Here is a 14,313-nt window from a genome sequence, read left to right on the forward strand (position 1 = left end):
AATCTATAATGACTTTGCTCCCTCAATTACTATTAATACAGCAACAAAGACTTTTTTAAATTACATCAAACACATTTCCTTTTACTAGACTTAATACTGTTTATGTTGATGTTGACGAAATACATAGTTCATGCATATTTAAGAGATTCCGTTGCTTACTGATATACTTATTGTAATACTGTTACAATGATGAATAGACATTCCATTCTTGTTTATCTGACTAATTAGGAGATGATAATGTAAGGTCAAAGTGAAGAGACATGAAAACATGTAATAAGACAACACACAGCATAGGTTTCAATGCTTATTACTGAATAGGACTGCTGTCACAGTATGCCCCCTCATCTAAGTTATTAGTCAATGTCTCAAACCACCTACTTGCACACTTCAAAACACTTAGTTTTAAGTATATAGTGTAGATAACGCAAAAAGTCAGAGCACTGAAAGTACCCGGATGACCCCCTAAAAACGGTCAAAAAATTCAGTGTGGAATGATGGACACTACGCGCACTAAATGGGCGCCATCTTGACTACGCAGCGGAAAGGGAAGGGACCAGGGACGTCGACTGGCAGCTGATTGGACGAACGTGTCACACGGGTCTGGCTTCTCCCGGATTTCACAACAGAGCATAATGGCGGCTCGTTCAGAATACGATCTCGTATTTTACGAAAATAGTTAACCGAAACGTGTTTCTGAAAACATTTTAAGCGAGAAATAGGCCATGCAGTTGCTGAATCTGTCTTCATTTCAGATCAACAAAGGTCAGTTTAATAGAGTTTCGTCAGATTTTCAGAGGCGGTGTTTTAACATAAGTGTTCCGTTTGGGACAACACTAACCATCCAAAGTGGGCACTACGGCAGTAAGTGGTCAGTGCACATTAGCAGTATACTGACAGAAGTGTGCGGTTTGAGACACAGCCGTGTGCAGACAATTACATCTCAATAACCTGCAATGACCTGGTTTCACTAGCAGGGATGACCTCCATCATAAACTGGTCGCCAAAACACATTTAGTTTGAGCAATCACTAATTACATTACTTAGAGAAGTGGATTGCAATCTTTGAGACTCCCCTCAATTTTTTATCTTTATGGCTTTTTGAAGCGATTGTCTCCGCCTGGATCCTCCAAACTGTGCCAATAAAAGTTTCGAATCGATCAAGGATGAATTCTACTGACAATTCACATGGTGCTTGTGGAAAATGCTAAAACTCCTAGTTTAGCCTTTTACTAATAATATATTTGACTGTATGAATAATGATGACTACATTAGTTATATAGCAGAGGGATGGTTGAGAATCATCAGAATATCACACAGGATGTGGACACTGTTGTAATCCTGTTAGTGGAGAATGGGAAGCCATTACCACCAACACCTTTCAGCACATCTTCCCCAAGGTAATGACAAAACGGACAAGCATGGGCCATGGTTTCTATTGATGCTAGTACTCTAAGCTTATGTCCCGACCAATCTTAAGTGAGCGTACTTGAAGAATTATTTCTTCGATTAACAGGCAATATTGGGAGGCCATTCATCGGGCTAATATCATTACTCCAAAATGTTTGTGTTTCTATGAGGTTGGTGCAGTTCTTCCCTTATCATATGATATGTGGTCTCTAATACTGTATCCACTGGTCCCCTCCAGGGAACAGTACATAAGATTACCTTTGACATGAAGAAACAGTTGCCACTGGTAAATTTTTTTTCCTGTGTTCACAAAACTTCACGTCTTTGCCCTCAGGGCCCTACAGGCGGTTCAGTTTCACTGCCTTTGTAGTTTATGTTATGACTTGATAAAAGTATTTTTTAATTTACAGTACTTTGTGCCAGAACTCTGCAGGCAAGCTCATTCTTACAAAAACTTGTGAGCCTCACGCTGACGCAGATGGAGCAGTGCTCAACCATCCATGGCTTTATGACACTTGACACTTCTTACAATTCCTCTATGATGTATCATACGTATCCTTTTTACATCCTCATCGAATACCAAACGCGTCAAAAGCCGAAGTTTTATGAGCCGTTTGCAACTTGTTCCTTACCTGTGCTTATCTTGGAGGTGATGCGGGATAGGTCAATGCGACGAGGGGGGCGTACGGGTGTAGACGTCTTTCTGGTGCTGGTTTTATGTCTTTCCAAAGGCTTGCTTATCTTAGATAGGGGCGCAAAGATTCCTGTGGAAAAAGACAGATTTTAACTATAGTCAAAAGATTATTGGTGAGTCTAGATATACAGTGATAAGACACAAAAAAAAAAAAAAAAAAAACACATCGCATGTGCTAACTTCAAAACAATTAACAAAAAGGCCAAATCTCCTGTATTTGTTTCCATAATTTTCCTGTTAGATAAGATACCGCTGAAAACCTAATTGGACCAATTAAGTCCTATAAAGTCAATAATGGTAGAAGTAATTGATTGAGCGAGTGGGTTGATCTTTAAGTGCTATGCTGTGGCATGACCTACCATGTTTGATTCGACAGGTGAAATACTGAACCCCTGCTACTGAGCCATCGTTCTTCCCCTCTGGTTTGTCTAGTTCTACTCCAGCCCAGAGGCCTCCAGAGAACTCAGTGCTACCACAGAATCGCAGGCTTCCAACCTGTGTGCACACAATTTTATACCACAGAGAGTCAAAACAAATATGAACACAGTGTGCAAAGCAAATCCAAACAAAAACAAGACGTGCAGCAAAAGAACTGGCCGCTGCATTGAGCAGTGAAATAACATTTTCATGTGGTGCATTATGTCAAGGGAAGAATCCCTATCAGAAACTCAAAAACATTTGATATGTCGATGTTAATTAAAAGCAGCAGAAGAAACAAACAATTAAAAGGGAAAATATAGATCAAAGCATGACACTGTGCCAGAAAGAACAGGGAAGATAAGAGTTTTAATTAGCCAATGTACAGTACAGGCCAAAAGTTTGGACACACCTTCTCATTCAATGCGTTTCCTTTTTATGACTATTTACATTGTAGATTCTCACTGAAGGCATCAAAACTATGAATGAACACATTTGGAATTATGTACTTAACAAAAAAGTGTGAAATAACTGAAAACAGGTCTTATATTTTAGATTCTTCAAAGTAGCCAGCCTTTGCTTTTTTATTAATAAGGGAAAAGATTCCACTAATTAACCCTGACAAGGCACACCTGTGAAGTGAAAACCATTTCAGGTGACTACCTCATGAAGCTCATTGAGAGAACACCAAGCAAAAGCAAAGGGTGGCTACTTTGAAGAATCTAAAATATAAGACATTTTTTAGTTTTCAGTTATTTCACACTTTTTTGTTAAGTACATAATTCCATATGTGTTCATTCATAGTTTTGATGCCTTCAGTGAGAATCTACAATGTAAATAGTCATGAAAATAAAGAAACATTGAATGAGAAGGAGTGTCCAAACTTTTGGCCTGTACTGTATTCCACTTGGCACACTATAATGCTGTTCTCAATCAGTTTACACGCACACCAATATGCCACTATTATTCCGAATATGACAATATGTAAAATTTGATACAGGTCATGTAAACAGCATATTCCGGTTGGATATTCTGAATAAGGCCTTATTCCGAATATAGCATTTTCCGATTAAGACGTGGGATATTCCAGTATTATTCGGGTTTTAGAGGCATTCTTTGGACGTGTATATAGCACATTCGGAATATGCGCCTCAATCTGGGTTTTTACCGCAGGCTTTTGGTCAACTCTGTGCGTTGCTATGGTTTCTGTACACAAACCAACCAGCCAAAAGTTTGCAAAGCTGGAGACCCGATAAGGAGAATCACAGCTACTTTTAAACATTATCAAAGACTTGGATATCAACAGGTTTTTGGATCTGTGCACACATCGCTACACCGACCTTTTCAAGAAGCTGGTTGAAGGAATGAAAGAGGGACACTGTGTGTTTGCACGGTCCAACAAGTCCGCCGCCGCTGGTAAACTTTTAAAAAATCTAGTTTGCACGGCTACATCCAACGGGACTATTAGTGGAATATTCACTTTCAACAGCCATGTAAAACAGCTTAGTTGGAATATCATCTTTTTCGGAATTAGGGCAAAAAACGGAAAATGATGTGCATGTAAACGTAGTGAGTGTGGCACAGAAATCTATTTATGGCTCATTCTTTAAGAGCAAATGTCCAACTGGGTTAGAATTAGTATTTTCTTATCGTCTACTCGTTTTGAGGATAGAGGACTACCAGGCTGCCATACAGTAGCCTACATCATGGCTCTTCCATAGGGATGCTGGCAATGATAGACAGAAAAATGATCAACAGATGTGAAACGAAACTCAAGTCGGCAATGCTAGTTAGGGCTTGCAATGTGAAAGGCAGATGTGTTTGAAGATTATTAAAGCTTAAATGCTTGCTGCTCTCAATTTATCCAACTATTTTCACCATGAAGCATTTCCTTCAAAATGTGTGCAGTAAACTGCTGCGCAAGTCTTTCTGTAGCAGTTAGGCTAATGCAAAACTAATGGCGAGAAACAGGCCAACTGTACTGTACCACTTTGCACTTACCAACACTAGCAACATAATGTGTGTAAACAGTTCACCCTCTACCCACACTGACTCTTGATTTATCTGCAACCTTTAAGTACAGCACCTGTATGGTAAATCTGAAAAGCCTTAAAGCCATTGTTTACTTTGACAAACAGGTGGAGAAAATTCAGTTGGGGTTCCCTGAGCCAGGGACGTTGTTTTTAACTGCTGTCAAAACTCACACTTTCTTAAAAGCATAAAAACGTGGCGACACCAACCATTTCACCATGTTATTATCTCTTATGGCCCTAAACGCAATGATATTGTACAAATTTAAGGCTCCATTGAAATTTAATAAACTCCTCAGCCTCAAGAGTACAAAAAGGCACTCCCTGATCTAATAAGCAACATTTGTCAGGATCGCCGTCAAAGATTTTTACAATCATTACAATTTTGTTTTTATGCCACAGGGTTCAAGAAAATCAAAACACTGTTCTACAGTAGCACTGTGCAGTAACCGTACCCAATTTGTTTTTTTCGGTGATCTTGCAGGAATGAGAGCACACTTATGAAATGGCATTGACATTACTTGTAAAATGGTGTCACTGCAAAATGGATGTTTAGCTTTCAGAGGCTGATCAAGTTGACTTTTTCAATGTGGTAGCACTGAGGTAAGGTAAAAAAAAAAAAATGGGTATTAGTACTGGTAAAGGACTGCAAGAGGTAACTGAACACATCAATGAACATTTGAACTTCAGACTTCAAAAATCAAGTTTATCTTTTACAACATGTATGGTTTGTGATCACTGTATAATAGTGGTCTTCTGTCCAGTCCACGAGATGACAAAGTGCATTTCCTTTTGGTTCATTTACTAATTATTTGCCATTTTTCATTATTCTGGTAGTTATCATGTTGCAAGCTTACAGCACAGGCACAAACTAATTTAGCGAACATGCCAGCAGTGTGCAAAAAAACGGTGCCAGTATCAAAAGTACCGAACAGAGCACTTCAACTTGTCTATGGTTGAAGAAGGAATGTAGAAAAGCAGTTTCCAAGAGCAATACCAAATAATTGGGAAACCACATTCCCGTTCTATATTTTCCCCAATCTGTGTTGGTGCACAAGTGATACTATTAGATGCCAACATTGGACACAATAAAGATAACATATACAGAAATGGTTACTGTATGTATGTATGTATGTATGTATGTATGTATGTATGTATGTATGCGTTTGGGGTACTAGGCAGAGACAGTAAATGTCTACCTTAATTGCAAAGTCAGCTGTAAGTGATGAAAGAAAGGCGGTCACGGATATTGCTCAACTGGGCATCCGAGTTGAAGCGCCAATGACTGCAACAGAGATGTGTGTTGATTTTGTTCCAATGGCACAAAAGGGGATGTCTCCTTCACCTTTTTGTTGGATCACTAGGCAAATTCAGGTTGGACTGGGGACATGCTTTCAGCGTGATGACTAAAGGCAAACATCAGTCATTGTAAAAAAAGGCCGGTTTGGCAAAGTTTTGCACAGATTTCTGGGGTTTTCACTTCATTTTGGGAGCAGGAGCACTGCGTAGCAAATAGTCAAAATTGGACTGTGCCATGAACAAAGTTAGAAAACTAAATTATTTGACCTATGGGGCTAAACTTCCACCGCTTTCGAAGCGCGCTTCTTGTCAAAAGTATTACACATGGCTTACACCACCATGCTGACGTTGGGTGGTTAGGTTGAGCAGCCACACTATAGTATTTATTTGCATTCCATGAAGTAATTGGGCAAAAGTAAATTGGTTGTTGGATGGATTTTGTTGACTAAATTCATAGGTAAGGACTGGTTTAATTAACTGAAAGGAAGGTTAATGCAATAAAACAAACTAAACAGCAAAAAAAAAAAAAAAACCTGTCATCAGGCACATGCTAACGTGTAGACCAGCTACAGCATGTGACGCAGCTAAAGAGTAAACTACATGCTTTAAAGAACATGTTATATACATACACTACAATTACACTGTGACTGGTCAAGAGACTTAAATAAATGCAGTGCTGGTATGTGACAACTTCAGTGTATCCCTTTGTTTACACTTTATTTATCAATGTTCTAACACTTGAGCTCATTATCAATGCCAGCTGTGCACACCATGGTACAGCTAAAGAATAAAAGGTTCAAGAATATAGATATACGTAAGAGAAGAGGATGATCCATAGGCAAAGAGTATAAGCATTTTAACACTTTTACCAGACATTTGACACAATCGGAGTTAGATAAATTTAAACATGTTTAGATGAATGTTGATGATATGCCAGAATTAACTGTCAAACATAACCCTGAATGCTGGAAGGATGCCAAAAGGGTGTTGCTTAGCAACTGGAAACTTTTTTTTCTTGGTTGAGGGCTGAAATAATTGAAAAATTAACCAAAGCTTCTGTGTTTAGGATAAATCGCGACACAGCTGCATGGCACTGATGTGATGTGGCTACAGGAAAAGGCGGTTTGTATATCAATCTTTTATACGTTATTGCTTTACTGGCCATTGATGCTGTGCACTTTAATTTTATGTGCAGTTGTTAAAGGAGTAGGTTTATGTAGGCTATATCAATTCAATCAATAATCCCATGGAAAAAGATCAGTGCATTCTCTTCCAATTTAAAAAGGGCATGGCAGGAATTTAACCATTTTATGCACATAAGCGAATATAAATCTGCTTAGTGCCACCGAGTATCTATGTGCTGTGTGTGCATTAGTGAGTCTGCTCCCCCTCCTGTAATGCCTCTGTAGTGATCCACAGAGAAAACATTGATAATGTGAACATTTGGATAACTGCAGGGACTGGAGTTCAAACTCCAGTCTGGTTGCTTCCAGCTTAGCCTGGTGCTCCCAATTTGTAGGATGGGATGTTCTTGTCACGGCACTAGTGACTCATGCTGGCTGTTCTGACTACTGTACAAAAGGGGGGTGGATTGGAATTGTGTGAACCTCCCCACATTTAGGCCCTCCTGGTGAAAATGCAGGTACCACGGCTACAAATGTATAAGGTTAGTGTGGAGCTCTGTTGAGATTAGCAATACGTTTTCACTGTCAGTAGATGCAATAATCACAGCACTCACTCAATGCTGCCAGGAGTCAGTTTACTCCACAGAGGTTCTCCCTGTAACTGGAGAAGTGTTCACTGATTTAGATTCAGCTAATCAGGTTGGGAAGCTTCTCTCTATTGTACCCCGAAATATGGCAAATGAAAAAGGTGAATATTTCAAAAATAAAGCTTGGCACAGCTTTAGGTAAAACTGAAAATGCTGCAATCAAAGGATTAATGAAGATATTTATAATTGTTCTTGCCTTTTAATAGTGACCTACCACACACCTTCTGTCCAGCTATCACCACACGGTCCCCTAGTCGGATTCCCATGGTGGCGAGCTGTATCCTGGCCTTATCGGAGAGAACAGGAAGGGACTGGGCTTGCAGAGTGAGGGGCAGAGGGGAGCTGGGTCTGGGTAAAGGCTGTCTCAGCAAAGTCCGAAGTTCTTTGGCCACGGCGGCTGCATCTGCCATCTCCAAGGGCATGTCAAGGGGGTCAGGCACCATGTCTGCTGGGCACTGCCCTTTTTCATTCTGTAGGTAGAGACAAGATAAAAGCACAGAAGATCGATGCTAAAATGATGAATAAGAACATTCTCTTTTAATTTGCCAGCATGCCAATTAAAAGGAATATAAATTATATCACATGCGGTATCAACCTCACTAAGGACAGGGCTGTATGGACATCAAAAAGTAAAATTTTGATTTTTGCTTCCATTATCCAAAGGTTCAGTTTTCACTTCTGTGATAAGGATGCTGGGCTTTAAAGAATCTTTAATCTTAGCTCTGCTCACAGAACAGAATGTCCCCTCTGTGTGTTTCAAAGCAGCTGATCAGCAGGCACATGACATGGAAATTTAGTCAGGTGGCTGAAAGAGTCTCACAGAGTCAGTAAGACCAAGTGGCTGTGAAGGCATGACAGACGAGGAGACCTCTTTCAGCACTACTGTGCTGGAGTAACTGGGGCAAACTTGTGCACACTTGTGTTCGCCATCCCCTCCAGCAAAAATACAAGTGGTCTTTGTTAACATGAAAAAGGAGCTTGTCTTTCATTGTTATGGTCTGTTGTATCATATGTTCTCTAACACTGAGCCTATGTACACACCACTTCATCAGTGGCTTGAACGAATGTGTTGTGCTGTTTTGTGTGCTGTCTCTGGAGACACCATTTCACAGCACTGGTCCAAGAAAAGAAATGTTCAGTTAATTGTGGTTGTTTTTTTAATAATAATAATAAAAAAAAAATGAAAAAAACTATAAATAAAATGTAATTAAAATGAAAATGACATAAGACGTGTGGTAAGGGAAGCATGAAAGGCCAGCAACATTTTTTATTTTTCCATCCCTATAAAAAAAGACTTTCCACTGCTCAAATCCAAAGTTTGTTGTGACTAACCTCTGCTGAGCCAGAGAAGAGAAATATCAAACTAAACCACTTCCAAGTTTGACCTTTACTCAAAAGGGAAAGAGATTTTAAACTGAATTTCTTGGCTCTGGTATCATGCCTGATACTCCACTGCTAGCCCCCACTGACATTTTTCAAATGAAAGTGACACAATCTGGAAGGTAGTGCATTCAAGTACATCACAAATCAATGCCTATATCTATGCTATACGGTTCTGACAAAAAACTAATTGTCTATCGAATCACTATCAGCCACGATAGTGATTCGATACACATTTTTTTCCACTAAACTACATTTTCTCCTGAACTTGACAAAGACTGGTTTTACATGTTCCAAGCAAGATAAAATGAAAGTGGCTTTTTTGTGTGTCTGTGCATTTTGCAGTGTACTCTCTTGGGTAATAATCAAATTAGTATACACAATGTTATGACGTGATACACCCACATGAGTGGTCTATTCAACTAAAATGGGTTGACTCACAGTAAACATATTGGTCCTTTCAAACCATACAGAGGATTACTTGTATAACAGATCTAACATTTCTCTAGGGCTAATTGGAAGCAAATACTGGATACATCTTAAATAATAATGCAGAGAGAAAAAAAACTCCCAACAGTGGAGTGTAAACTTCTGCTTGGCAAGATAAAGAACACACATTAATGACCCAGAAAATCTCAAAACTAAAGGGTTAAAAAGTGGCTTAATATCAGCCAGCCTTTACATGCTCTCCAAGCTTGGCATTCACACACTAAAAAAATAGAGACAGAGCCTCTGCACTCGTCTTTGAGCATTGGGAATTATTGGATTATGGTGCGTAGTGCTTTGGTGACCTCCAGTGGGAAAATTAGAACATACAAAGAAAAGGCACCATTTCTGTTTAATGAATCTGAAAAAATAAAAAAGGATAATAATGTCACATTGAGACATGTACATTTTAGTATGGGTAGAAACTTTCAATAGAATGTATATATGCTATGACAGACGGTGATGCCAAACGGGCCACAAGGGCTGTTCAACAAACCCCTCAACCAAGGCTTTAAATGACTGTAATTGAGAGGCACAAGGCAGACAGACTGAGCACTGAGACATGTTCAAGTGGTACAGTAGATCCATGCAAAACATGTCTGTAATCTGTATTCAAACAGTTGCCTTTTTGGGTGTTATCTGCCAGCAGAGTCAGAAAATGCCAAACAGGAAATGTGCAAAATATAAAAAGACTGTATATCTGAAATGGAATAAATGTGAGGCCCGAGAAAGTAACTAAAAGATACCAATCGGTTATATTTTTTTAATTGAGCATTGGACTCATTTTGCAAAAGGTCTCCCATCAAATTAATGCAATTTTGTAAAGCAGTAAATAAAGGAGCCAGGATTACATTACATAAGAAAGGTGGGAAAATTGTGGGAGTGAATTTTCTATTTCCATCATGATTGATGGCGTGCGTCTATCTATCTATCTATCTATCTAATGAAATAATCAAGCAATTTGTTAAATGGGATTGTGTGTCACAAGTGATGAATGAACAAAAGCAACCTGAATACATTTTATTGAACTGAAATCCAATGAAAGTGTTTCAAAAAAGAAAAACCAAGGCTAAGATGAAGTCTGAACAGATGAGTTTTCAGTCTGCAACATAAGATGTGTAGAGTTTCTGCTCTCCTGATGTCAATGGGGCGTTCGTCAAACAGTCGTGATTGTCACACTTGAATGTGAGTGGAGAGAATAATGTAACTTACTCTGAAAGCAGGGTTGGCTCCCAGCTCCAAGAGACATTTGACAGCTGACATGCACAGGTTGGATGCAGCGATGTGCAAGGCGGTGCCAAAGTCGAAGTCACTACAGGTGGCATCTACCTCTACAAAAAAAAAAAAAAAAAAAAAAAAAAAAATCAGGAGGACTTTTTTGTGGGATTGTTGTGCATTTTTTGACACTTTGATGTCTCCTATCCTTTTCTAATAGTAACCGCAAATTTGAATAATAAATTTAGTAACCAAAAATCATTTACAGTCAGTTGTCAGAAAACTTTTAATCCTGTAAGTATTGCTACATTAACATCAACTTTGTGTTTGAACATATTACTAAGAATAGACAAGCAAGATTTGCCAGACTTGATTTGACATGAATCATGGGTACTGGGAGTTTAAAGGTCCAATGACATGGTGCTCTTTGGATGCTTTTATATAGACCTTAGTGGTCCCCTAATACTGTATCTGAAGTCTCTTTCCCATAATTCAGCCTTGGTGCAGAACTACAGCCACTAGAGCCAGTCCCACAATGAGCTTTCCTTAGGATGTGCCATTTCTGTGTCTGAAGCTATTGAGGAGGAGAGTGGGAGGGGCAAGGTGGAGGGTGGGGGTGTGGCCTTGACCAACTGCCACTTTTCTCGTTTGAAAGCCATGATGTCTCTCTCTCTCATGGGTTGGCCAAATTCTCTGGGTGGGCAAAGCAGAGAAAGGGGAGGTAACCTTGCTTGTTATGACCTTATAACAAGCAGATTCCAAAACGGCTCATCTGAGCTTTCCTTTTCTCAAAGGCAGAGCAGGATACCCAGGGCTCGGTTTACACCTATCGCCATTTCTAGCCACTGGGGGACCATAGACAGGCTGGGGGAACTCATATTAAGGTTAAAAAACCTCATAAAGTGAAATTTTCATGCCATGGGACCTTTAAGTTCCACCGTGTATTAACAGAACGTGAAGTTGAATGAAGATGAATCAGGTTTACCGAGTTCATAGAGCTATCTTAGATTTGCTGACTAAAACCCAGAACCATTACCATTTTCACAGTCAAGCTACCCAATAATCACTGGCATATAACTACAAGGGAATCATTTGATCTCCCTAAGAACACATGTTATATTGTTATAAAAGGCAGATTTCTGATATACAATGCAAAATTGTGGTAAAATAAATGTGTTTCTGTAATCATGACCATGTTTACATGCATACTGTAAAACAGGGATTGTCATTTATAAATGTGTGTAACACATGACTTAGTCAGTCAATTCTGTAGAGGCTGTTTTTAGGCTTTGTCTCTCTACTCACTACATGTCAATGTCAGCTGTTTGGCCAGAGGTGATGAACATCAGGCTGTATCGCAGGCACATTTGGAACCTCACATGCTCAGTGAAATGTGTGAAAGACTCACCAAAGCTGGACTTGAGATACCCATAGATCTTAATTTTTATGTAAGCTATTTAAATAATAAATACACTGGACTGAACACCAATTTAGCGCATTACAGTATCCAAAATATAATCTATGACAAAAAGGTACCCGAGCAGCAGCGTAAATATTGTCAGCATATGGAAAACTGGCTACTAAAACTAAATTACATAAAACTACATTTTTTACTGAGGTAAGCTTTAAGTCAGGGACCTTCTTCAAGACAGACTGTGGTGCACAATGCTTTCCCTGTTATTCTTTGTTCCACCTTAGCTCCAGCACCATCAACCACGATTTATCTGCTGAGTGGTGCTTTTTATAAAATGGACTTGTGTGAAATGAGTGATAATTAAAAGAGACGTAATCAATCTGCAGTAAACTTTTGCTGCCACTGTCCATGTCTGTCCACACTGCATCATCAAATTTAGAAAAACCTTACCACCTAATGCAGCACAAACTACAGCCTCCAAAGAATAGAATCGCACCTCACTGACACCAACGACAAAAACTGAATCTGAAACGGTTCCTAGATTCGGCACTGCAGTTGGTTATGAAATTAGAAACGTCTGCCCTGCAATGACTGCGGAGGTGACCTTCCCCCTGCTCTCACCTCCAGGCTGGGAGGCCTGCAACACCACTCGGATAAGCTGGGGCACGTCGAAGTAGGCCGCATAGTGCAGGGCCCTCATGTTAGTCCAGCGTGAGCGAAGGTTGGGATCAGCGCCCATGGCAAGGAGCTGGCGGGCAAAGCCAGCTGCAGTCTCTGCATCACCTGAGAAACACAGGAGGGTTACAAGGATTCGGTGGGGGGGTGACAGACAGTGACAGACAGTGGGCCTGTTTTGACCTGGTATTAAAATCCGATCTAAGTGATCCAATCACAAGTGGACAGCTTTAAGTACAGGTGTGTTTAAACCTGGCAGTAGAATGTGCCTCCAAATGCGTAGGTGACCACTTGAGATCAGATCTCACTTCCCGGCTCCATATGAAAATAAACACGTACATCATTTCCGTAACGAGAAATACTTAGGAGTACGTAGTTCCGCTCACAGTTGAGTTGCTGGTCGTTAATGTGCGCCAGGAGAAATATGCGTACACACTACTATAAGAATGTGGCCAAATGTGGTCTAAACCACCTCCTCCAAATGTGGTCAGAGTGATCGGATCTCAATGAGTCCTCAATGTATCCTGGGTGCATTCACACCTCTACAAAGAGCTATCGGATCACTCAGATAGGATTCCAATACCAGGTCAAAACGGGGCCACTATGTCAGCTCTAGAGACTGTTTGAGGAGAAGGAATGATGAGTAGCAGTGCTCACCGAGTCATACAGGATTATATTCAGTGGTGGGAGTAATAGAACAAACTAACAAACAGAGAAGACGGAATAGATGTGTGTACACTTTTACGATCCAGCTGAGTGTTTATTCAACACCCCTGTAAATACTAACCGATGCCCGGGGCCCCGGCCTTGCAGCAGTAGTGCAGGAGGCTCATATCTGTCAGACCGTCTCGGTCATTCACACCACAGCCTCTCTTTAGTATCTGTGCAAAGACAAGATGTGCAGCGTGTCACTAAGGACCGCTAGTGTCACTGTGCAGAAATATTACGTGATAAGCTATAAAGTGAAACTCCGGGGCACTGTTCTGATGAATGAGAAGTAAGCTGGGCCTCTCATAACTCCACTTATCTTTAAATTTGGACGAGAATTGTTGTGCAAACTAACATCGAAATGAGGCGTTTATTTCTCAAGGGTAACAGTTATTTAATGAGAGTCAGAGAAAATAATGTCCTGCTTTTACCCTTGAGACAAGCACTTCCCTGCGCAAATTTACTGCATTGCAGCTATTTCGTGTAACTCCGAGTGGAGGTGGTTTGGGGGTGGATTGGCAGGCCCTTCACCAACAACCAGATTTTTTGTATTTTGCATGGTTTTGTCGTAATTTGTGAATAATCAATGAGTAGAGTTATGAGTTGTAACTTTTACATTCAGAAGAGTTTGTATCAAAGCACAGACAGGGAAAAACGCTAAATGGCGTCACCTCATTGCCGATGAGGTCGATGTACTTCTGAACCTGGGGCACCCACTGCCTAAGGACAGCGAACAGCTCTGGTATGGTTGTGTTGGGATCCAGAAGAACCTCTTTGCACTGCGGCTCACTGGGGTCAAAGAAGGAGAACTCTGGAG

General features: G+C 40.2%; 1 protein-coding gene across 14 annotated transcripts in view; it reads right to left on the reverse strand.

Annotated features, from left to right (window-relative positions):
• LOC114546579 (CAP-Gly domain-containing linker protein 4) overlaps positions 1 to 14,313 on the reverse strand; it is a 92,453-nt gene that overhangs the window by 71,405 nt on the left and 6,735 nt on the right. For all 14 annotated transcript variants that reach the window (XM_028565445.1, XM_028565449.1, XM_028565453.1 and 11 more), the window contains 7 exons: positions 14,168 to 14,307; positions 13,576 to 13,669; positions 12,735 to 12,896; positions 10,697 to 10,815; positions 7,840 to 8,088; positions 2,461 to 2,596; positions 2,040 to 2,171 (listed from right to left, as the gene is read on the reverse strand). In XM_028565445.1, coding sequence (XP_028421246.1) covers positions 2,040 to 2,171; positions 2,461 to 2,596; positions 7,840 to 8,088; positions 10,697 to 10,815; positions 12,735 to 12,896; positions 13,576 to 13,669; positions 14,168 to 14,307 — 1,032 coding nt within the window. The remainder of the gene's footprint in view (positions 1 to 2,039; positions 2,172 to 2,460; positions 2,597 to 7,839; positions 8,089 to 10,696; positions 10,816 to 12,734; positions 12,897 to 13,575; positions 13,670 to 14,167; positions 14,308 to 14,313) is intronic.

The sequence above is a fragment of the Perca flavescens genome, chromosome 20, assembly GCF_004354835.1.
Source record: "Perca flavescens isolate YP-PL-M2 chromosome 20, PFLA_1.0, whole genome shotgun sequence".
Lineage (NCBI taxonomy): Eukaryota > Metazoa > Chordata > Actinopteri > Perciformes > Percidae > Perca > Perca flavescens.